The following is a 9,400-nucleotide window of genomic DNA, read 5'->3' as shown; positions in this document are numbered from 1 at the left end:
TGGATATTAATGAGTGTAAAGTGTTCCGAGGCGTCTCCATCCATCACACTGTGAACGCGCCGTCACTTTAAAAAAACACAGGGCCATTTGGGAAGTGGGCGGGACTTCCTGTTTGGTCTGCGCCTCCAGTCGAGTCGATAACGAGTCCGAAAATCTCACGTCTGAACAAAAACACAAAAAAACACAAAAAAACACAAAAAAATCACTTTTAGTCCTGAAAAAACCCACTTTGACTCTTAAAGTGACAGGTCGTCCTGTTACCGAGCAACAGTCAGGTCCGCCCTGACCTGCAGTGTCGGGGAGTAACAGATTACATGTACCGGAGTAATCAGAGTACAAATGATGAGTAACTGTATTCAGTTACAGTTACTGTTTCAGTGAGTGGTAATTGGATTACAGTTACTTTGTTGAAATAAATGGATTAAACAGAGGGATTTTACTGTTTTCACATTTGGGGATATTTCCCTTTTTTTTTTTTTCTTCCCATTAATTCCACTCATTCCCGGAAACTAAACCAGGACTAAACCAGGTCTAAAACCAGGACTAAACCAGGTCTAAAACCAGGACTAAAACAGGACTAAATCCTGCTGTGTGACGTGTTTCCTCGTCTTGTATCAATAATATTTTTAATTTGGTTCAGTAAAGTTTGGTCTTTTTATTTTCTTTTATCAGATAAAACTTCTCATGTGAAGATTTCCTCGTCTTTGTTTCTCTACAGCAAATCAAGTAATCCAAAGTAATCAGATTACATTACTCACTTTAAGTAATTTAATGGATTACGTTACAAACTACATTTTGGTGTGTGTAATCTGTAATCTGTAGGGGATTACATTTGAAAAGTAACTTTCCCGACACTGCCGACCGGGGCGAACTGCTGTCTGGTGGGATCATTTTGAAGTCGTTGTCCCGGGCGAGCGGCGTGGGAATGTTAGGATGTCGCGGTCGTCGCTGCTGTTACTTTCCGACATCGAGGGTGAGACGACCGTTACGCCGTCTCCGGTCAGTGTCAGGAAAAAAAGTTGCCTGCACTTTGTACGACGTGTCCGACGAGGGTGAACTGCACAAAACGACCAACGCTTTCAGACCCGCTCGATCGACGGCGTTAAAAATAGTAAAGGAAGTGTGTACGGCAAACATTTTTAAACAACTTTTTATGCGTAACAGAAGCCGCCCAGAGGCTCGGTGTCGCTCTGACGCTCGACGGCGTATTTATCCGGGTTAGTGTAAACGGAAACTTTTTCGAAAAACGATGCCATGTGCACGATGTTTTTTTTGGAAAACGGAGGGAGGGAAATATTCATTTTAAAAATACTCGGCTTCGTGTAAACGGGGCCTTATTGAACCGTACTGAATGAATGTGAAATATCTTGTATTTATATTGAATTGAAAGTTGATTGTATCGTGACATGTTTGGTGCTGTGGTCTGTGTGTCGAGGTTCACTTTGTACCTGGAAACTTCTTAATAATACTAGCACTTGTATAGTACTGTGTTGTACTGTATGTTACTGTTGTACACTTGAGTATCACAGTACTTTAGTTCCATCCAAAGTATCAAACTGTATTTTTCGGACTGTAAGCAAACTTAAAGTGCTTTAAGTTTTTCAGAAATCGACAGTGCTCTTTATAATCCGGTGACTTGTGAAGTAATTCTGGTCGTGTTACTGATCTCGAACTGATTTTCTGTGGAACACGGCGTCAAAAATCTGTCAGAATGTTTTAGTACGACTTTGGTAAATCTGAAGCCACAATGTTTGATGGATTGTCGGAGTGTTATGGCTCCTGTCTGGAGCCTCGCGGAGTCGTGTCCTTCAGTCCAACAGAAACTGAACCACATCAGGTCACAAGGAAAGAGCTGTTTTTATCAGAGTGATTAGTTTATGCAAATGAGTCATGTGGTTTTAAGTTTAGTTTCTGTAAAACATAAACAAATGTGTCAAAGCTGCATTAAACACATTATTACTCAGTGTTTGTTTGAGTCGTCCTCAGAGGAAATAAAAAACAAATTTAAATGATCCACACACTTCACTTTTATAAAACACACAACACCACGATCTGCCGACGATCGACCACGACTGGACTAAAGATCAAACTCAAGTGTCGTCTGTTTGTTTCTCTTGATGCTCATGATCCACTCAGACTTTTGTATGAAAACAGACGAGACAATTCAACATTATTGATACTGATAATCTGAAAAATACACAATAAATACAACCAGAACCAAACAATACAAATAACACATTTTAAAAACACAAAGTCTCCAGGTGCTGCACAGAGTAGCACAATATAAATGAACACATTCAATGAAATAAAACATAAAATAAATAAACAAGTAAATAAAAAACATTAAAAAACTAAAATGAGCTAATAGAAAAATAGCAAAAAATAAACACTGATATATTTGAGCCAAAATATCTGGGGAAAAAAAATTAAAAAATGTAGGAAATGACAAAGCTGGTCTTGATTTGGTCTCGATGGGCCGTGGTCTTGGTCTCGGTCTCAGTCTTTAAAAGTCTCGGTCTTGTCTCGATCTCGACCCTCTGAGGTTTTGGTCTTGATTAGTTTCATTCTCGACTACAACACGACACAAATCCTCACATCGTGTGAAAAGCCGTGAGTAAAAGTGTGTTTTTAAATGAGACTTAAAATGAGACCAAGACCAAAACCGAGACCAGACGGAGACCAAAACCAGAGACGACCAAAACCGAGACCAAACGGAATCCAAAACGAGACCAGAGTCCAAAACCGAGACCAGACGGAGACCAAAACCGAGACCAGAGAGACCAGACCGGAGTCCAAAACCGAGACCAGACGAGACCAAAACCGAGACCAGACCAGAGTCCAAAACCGAGACCAGACCGAGACCAAAACCGAGACCAGACCCGAGTCCAAAACCGAGACCAGACAGACAAAACCGAGAGACCAAAACCGACCAGACCAAAACCGAGACCAGACCGAGTCCAAAACCGAGACCACACGGAGACCAAAACCGAGACCAGACCGAGTCCAAAACCGAGACCAGACGGAGTCCAAAACCGAGACCAGACCGAGTCCAAAACCGAGACCAGACCAAAACCGAGAGACCATCCAAAACCGAGACCAGACCAAAACCGAGACCAGACGGAGTCCAAAACCGAGACCAGACCGAGACCAAAACCGAGACCAGACCGAGTCCAAAACCGAGACCAGACGGAGACCAAAACCGAGACCAGACCGAGTCCAAAACCGAGACCAGACCGAGTCCAAAACCGAGACCAGATGGAGACCAAAACCGAGACCACACGGAGACCAAAACCGAGACCAGAGACCAAAACCGAGACCAGAGTCCAAAACCGAGACCAGATGGAGACCAAAACTGAGACCACATGGAGACCAAAACCGAGACCAAACGGAGTCCAAAACCGAGACCAGACGGAGTCCAAAACCAGACAGAGACCAAAACCAAGACCAAACAGAGACCAAAACCGAGACCAGACCGAGTCCAAAACCGAGACCAGATGGAGACCAAAACCGAGACCACATGGAGACCAAAACTGAGACCAAACGGAGTCCAAAACCGAGACCAGACGGAGTCCGATACCGAGACCACACGGAGACCAAAACCGAGACCAAACAGAGACCAAAACCAAAACCGAGACCAGACAGAGTCCAAAACCGAGACCAAACAGAGACCAAAACCAAAACCGAGACCAGACCGAGTCCAAATGCGCTCGAGTCTGAGCCGAGACCAAGACTGTAAAACGAGTTCTCGAGGCCGGTCTTGGTCTTGGTCTGCGTCACGAGTTGGACCCTCGTTATGTTCGTTAACGAGTTGTTCTGATTGGTGTTTAAGCCTCCGTTTTATTTATGTTCCCTTAAATCACACCAAACAAATGTGTTTTTTGGTTCAGTTAAATAACAAACTGTAAAATATTCCAGACAAAGAAATTACATCGTCATGGAGACACAAATGTACACAGACAGATATTTTACTCATAACTCTTTAAAACTTTAAAGTTTTATTATTTACACTTCCAGACAAACACAGACCCTCCACCGGAAAAGTTCCATAGTGCAGCTTTAAATGAAGGTTTAAACACTGTAAAAATCAATCTGTAGATAAATTAAAATTACCTAAATTAAGAACGTTTGACTTTATTTGAGTCAATTCAAGTTGAAAAGTAAAATGATCGACCGGTGGAGTAAGTTTGTTTTTCTTCATTCAAGCGACATTACATTTTGTTTCTTATTTTAAGTGAAAAAAGTCGTTGTTTTTCTTAACTGCAGTGAGATGTATTTTCGTATTTTAAGAACAAAAAGTCTCGTTCCGTTGGCAGAAGAATTTTACTTGTTGAGTGAAATTGACTCAAATCACGATCAAACTTTGTCAGTCGGAGGAATCTGAACTTGGCCGGAGCCGAGTTTGTGCAGTGAAAGTCTTTCCTTGTGTGTGTGTGTGTGTGTGTGTGTGTGTGTGTGTGTGTGTGTGTGTGTCGTGTGTGTGTGTGCGTCGTGTGTGTGTGTGTGTGTGTGTGTCGTGTGTGTGTGTGTGCGTGTGTGTGTGTGTGTGTGTGTGTGTGTGTGTGTGTGTGTGTGTGTGTCGTGTGTGTGTGTGTGTGTGTGTGTCGTGTGTGTGTGTGTGTGTGTGTGTGTGTGCGTGTGTGTGTGTGTGTCGTGTGTGTGTGTGTGTGTGTGTGTGTGATGTGTGTGTGTGTGTGTGTGTGTGTGTGTGTATGTGTGTGTGTGTGTGTGTGTGTGTGTGTGTGTCGTCGTGTGTCAGTGTGTGAACATTTTATTTTGTCATTTTCAAAACAAATAAAAAAGCTTCTCTCTTTGAATCTCCTGAAACTAAACACGACAAACGTCAGAGAAGAAAAGTCCAACTCTTCACCCTCCAAAAACCACCGACAGGACCGACAGGACCGACAGGACCGACAGGACCGACAGGACCGACAGGGACCTACGATCCGTCCTGGTCTAGTCCTGGTCTAGTCCTGGTCTAGTCCTGGTCTAGTCCTGGTTTTTCTGGGGCCTGTTGTCTCTGGATCTCCTCCAGGTTCCTCTCAGTTCGGTTCCTTCCTTGAGTCTGGAGATGTGAGTCTGATAAAAACACAGAACGTCCAGAAAATCACACCCATAATGCATCACTGCTCACCGCACATGACCCAGAAGCACCGCGTTTGACCCAGAAGCACCAGGTTTGACCCAGAAGCACCAGGTTTGACCCAGAAGCACCAGGTTTGACCCAGAAGCACCAGGTTTGACCCAGAAGCACCAGGTTTGACCCAGAAGCACCAGGTTGGTCCAAACAAGACTCAGATGAGCAGCTGCTGGGTTCAGTTTGAGCTAAAATAAAAACAAAATGTCTCATCTTATTCTGTGTAAAAGCTGCTCACACTGAAGTTTAGACTCTACAAACAGGAAACGTCCCCGTGTGTGTCAGGTGCCTCCCCGTGTGTGTCAGGTGCCCTCCCCGTGTGTGTCAGGTGCCTCCCCCGTGTGTGTCAGGTGCCTCCCCGTGTGTGTCAGGTGCCTCCCGTGTGTGTCCCTCCCGTGTGTGTCAGGTGCCTCCCCGTGTGTGTCAGGTGCCTCCCCGTGTGTGTGGTGTCAGTGTGCCTCCCCGTGTGTGTCAGGTGCCCTCCCGTGTGTGTCAGGTCCCTCCCCGTGTGTGTCAGGTGCCTCCCCGTGTGTGTCAGGTGCCTCCCCGTGTGTGTCAGGTGCCTCAGGTGCCTCCCCGTGTGTGTCAGGTGCCTCCCCGTGTGTGTCAGGTGTCCCCGTGTGTGTCAGGTGCCCTCCCCGTGTGTGTCAGGTGTCCTCCCGTGTGTTGTGTCAGGTGCCCTCCCCGTGTGTGTCAGGTGCCTCCCGTGTGTGTCAGGTGCCTCCCCGTGTGTGTCAGGTGCCCTCCCCGTGTGTGTCAGGTGCCCTCCCCGTGTGTGTCAGGTGCCCTCCTCCCGTGTGTGTCAGGTGCCTCCCCGTGTGTGTCAGGTGTCCTCCCCGTGTGTGTCAGGTGCCCTCCCCGTGTGTGTGTCAGGTGCCTCCCCTTGTGTGTGTCAGGTGTCCTCCCCGTGTGTGTCAGGTGCCCTCCCCGTGTGTGTCAGGTGCCCTCCCCGTGTGTGTCAGGTGCCTCCCCGTGTGTGTCAGGTGCCCTCCCCGTGTGTGTCAGGTGCCTCCCCGTGTGTGTCAGGTGTTAACTGGAGGTCAATTAAAAAGACTCAATCAATTAAAATACTGAAGTGTGGAGCAGGAGCCTGAACGAACTTTTACCAAAAGTTTGTCAACGACACAAAACACCAACTCCAGGACAGTACTGTACATGAGAACAGGGTTAAAGCTCCACTGTGGGATATTTCTTCTAAATAATAGATAATTCTTTTATTTTATTCTGTCTCTTCTTTCTCTCTTCCGTCTCTTCCGTCTCTCAGGTTGTGACATGTGCGCTGACAACAGAAACGGCGAGTGTCCGATGCACGGGCCTCTTCACTCCCTGCGCCGCCTGGTGGGCACCAGCAGCACCGCGGCTCCTGTGGCTCTGCCCGATGTGCCCGACTGGCTCCGAGACCTGCCCCGAGAGGTACAGCTACACCTGTGCTCACCTGTACCAACACCTGTACTCACCTGTGCTCACCTGTGCTCACCTGTACTCACCTGTACTCACCTGTACTCACCTGTACTCACCTGTACTCACCTGTACTCACCTGTACTCACCTGTGCTCACCTGTACACCTGTACTCACCTGTGCTCACCTGTACTCACCTGTACTCACCTGTGCTCACCTGTACTCACCTGTGCTCACCTGTACTCACCTGTACCAACACCTGTACTCACCTGTGCTCACCTGTACTTACCTGTACTCACCTGTGCTCACCTGTACTCACCTGTGCTCACCTGTACTCACCTGTACCAACACCTGTACTCACCTGTGCTCACCTGTACTTACCCTGTACCAACACCTGTACTCACCTGTACGCACCTGTACTCACCTGTACCAACACCTGTACTCACCTGTACTCACCTGTACTCACCTGTGCTCACCTGTACTCACCTGTACTAACACCTGTCCTCACCTGTACTCACCTGTACTCACCTGTACTCACCTGTACTCACCTGTACCAACACCTGTACTCACCTGTCCTCACCTGTCCTCACCTGTACTCACCTGTCCTCACCTGTCCTCACCTGTACTCACCTGTCCTCACCTGTCCTCACCTGTATCACCTGTCTCACCTGTGCTCACCTGTACTCGTGTACTCACCTGTACTCACCTGTACTCACCTGTACCTGTACCACACCTGTCTCACCTGTCTCACTGTACTCACCTGTACTCACCTGTACTCACCTGTACCAACACCTGTACTCACCTGTACTCACCTGTCCTCACCTGTACACCTGTACACTGTACTCACCTGTACTCACCTGTACTCACCTGTACCAACTCCTGTACCACCTGTTCACCTGTCTGTACTCACCGTACTCACCTGTCCTGTACACTGTGTACTCACCTGTACTCACCTGTACCACCCCTGTCCTCACCTGTCCTCACCTGTCCTCACCACCTGTCCTCACCTGTCCACCTGTACCACCTGTACTCACCTGTACCTCACCTGTACCTCTCACCTGTACTCTCACCTGTACCGTACTCACCTGTACCAACACCTGTACCTGTAACACCTGTACTCACCTGTTCTCACCTGTCCTCACCTGGTGTCTGTGTAGTCATGCCTCTGTTGTTGTTCCAGGTGTGCCTGTGCACCAGTACGGTTCCGGGTCTGGGTTATGGGATCTGTGCGGCGCAGAGGATTCCTCAGGGGACGTGGATCGGTCCGTTTCAGGGGGTTCCTCTGCTCCTCGAGAAGCTCCACAGCGGAATCCTGAGGAACTCCAGACACCTGTGGGAGGTAGGTCACCTGATCCCAGACGCCGAGGCAGAAGCATTGATCCTGTGTGAACAGAGGCTGCTTCCTCGTGGTTCTCATCTGGGGGCGGGGTTTGAGGTTTTGATGAGGTGAATTCTGACCAATCAGATCGCTCCACTGCTCCATTTTCTGTTTGTTACTAAGTTAGATCAGATCACTCTGGATCGACTCTTCTGCCTCAGCGTCTTGGATCTTTGCTGGGATTTTTTTTTCATTCTGAATTTCACACTCTGAATTTTGACTGTTGAATTTGAGGTTTGGACACATTTGTGCTGAATATTTAAAAGGTCATTTATATATAGAGAGAACTTGAAACACTGACAAAGTACACTTAGAATTTCAGCAACTAAAATTCTGAATAAAAATGATTAAATCCTGTTTTTTCAAAGTTAAATTCAACAGTATTTAAGATTCAAAATCAAATGGATTCATATATAATAATAATATTTAACACAGACGAGGGCCATAAGTAAATACAATTAAAATGTAGGTTTTTGTTGTAATAAAGTTAATGGGTTTTTAGACTCTTGTTTTGTTCCTTGTTTACGTTACGGTTGCTATGGAAACGGTTCTGAAATTACCTTGATTTCTGTGACACCTGCTGCTGCTGCTGCTGCTGCTGCTGCTGCTGCTGCTGCTGCTGCTGCTGCTGCTGCTGCTGCTGCTGCTGCTGTAAACTGTGGTTGTTCAGGTTGTGTTGAGGTTGTGTTTGTGCGTTGGTGTGTGTGTGTTTGTGTTGCGTTGAGGCGCTCAGCAGCAGCTCGGGGCGGATCGATGCGGTCGGGGGGGGTCGGGGGGGGGGGGGGGGGGGGGGGGGGGGCGGGGGGGGGGTGGGGGGGGGGGGGGGGGGGTCGGGGTATTTCCATACACTGGCAGGGAGTCGATGTCTCTTATAAACAGCTGATTTGCATGAGGACGCAGACGGATGAGTCCCTTTGGACCGGACGAAAGGTCGACGCCGCATCACTCGCAGCTGCCAAACGCGCCGCACGTCCGCTGCTGATGAGGTCACGGGTCAGGGGTCAGCGGGGCCGCGGGGGAGGGAGGGGAGGGGCCAAGTGCGCGAGTTAGGTGTAAAACAGAAAGTGAAAGTGACAGAGCACGACAAGGACTTTATCTGCTCCTCTGATCCTCTCCTCCCCTCCTCCCCTCCTCCTCTGACCCTCTCCTCCTTCTTCTCTCCCTCTCCTCCTCTCTTCTTCTCTTCCTCTGACCCTCTCCTCCTCTCTTCTTCTCTTCCTCTGACCCTCTCCTCCTCTCTTCTTCTCTTCCTCTGACCCTCTCCTCCTCTCTTCTTCTCTTCCTCTGACCCTCTCCTCCTCTGCTCCTTCAATTCTCTGCTCCTCTGTTCATTTTACTCCTCTGCATCTTCTGACCCTCTCCTCTCCTCCTTTTCTCCCCTGACCCTCTGCTCCTCTCTTCCTTTCACTTACTTCTCCTCCTCCTCTCTTCCTCTGCTCCTTTCTGCTCCTCCTCTCCACCTCTCCTCTGTTCCTCTCCTCCGCTGACCC

General features: G+C 48.1%; 1 protein-coding gene across 1 annotated transcript in view; it reads left to right on the top strand.

Moving 5' to 3' along the window:
* The window catches only part of prdm6 (PR domain containing 6), a 182,688-nt gene that overhangs the window by 767 nt on the left and 172,521 nt on the right, over nucleotides 1–9,400 (top strand). The window contains exons 3-4 of the mRNA XM_055161991.1: nucleotides 6,399–6,547; nucleotides 7,713–7,871. Coding sequence (XP_055017966.1) covers nucleotides 6,399–6,547; nucleotides 7,713–7,871 — 308 coding nt within the window. The remainder of the gene's footprint in view (nucleotides 1–6,398; nucleotides 6,548–7,712; nucleotides 7,872–9,400) is intronic.

The sequence above is a fragment of the Boleophthalmus pectinirostris genome, unplaced genomic scaffold, assembly GCF_026225935.1.
Source record: "Boleophthalmus pectinirostris isolate CB_2022bp ecotype Guang Dong unplaced genomic scaffold, ASM2622593v1 HiC_scaffold_4, whole genome shotgun sequence".
NCBI lineage: Eukaryota > Metazoa > Chordata > Actinopteri > Gobiiformes > Gobiidae > Boleophthalmus > Boleophthalmus pectinirostris.
The sequence above is the reverse complement of the archived record's forward strand: the minus strand, read 5'-3'. Positions and strand labels throughout refer to the sequence as shown.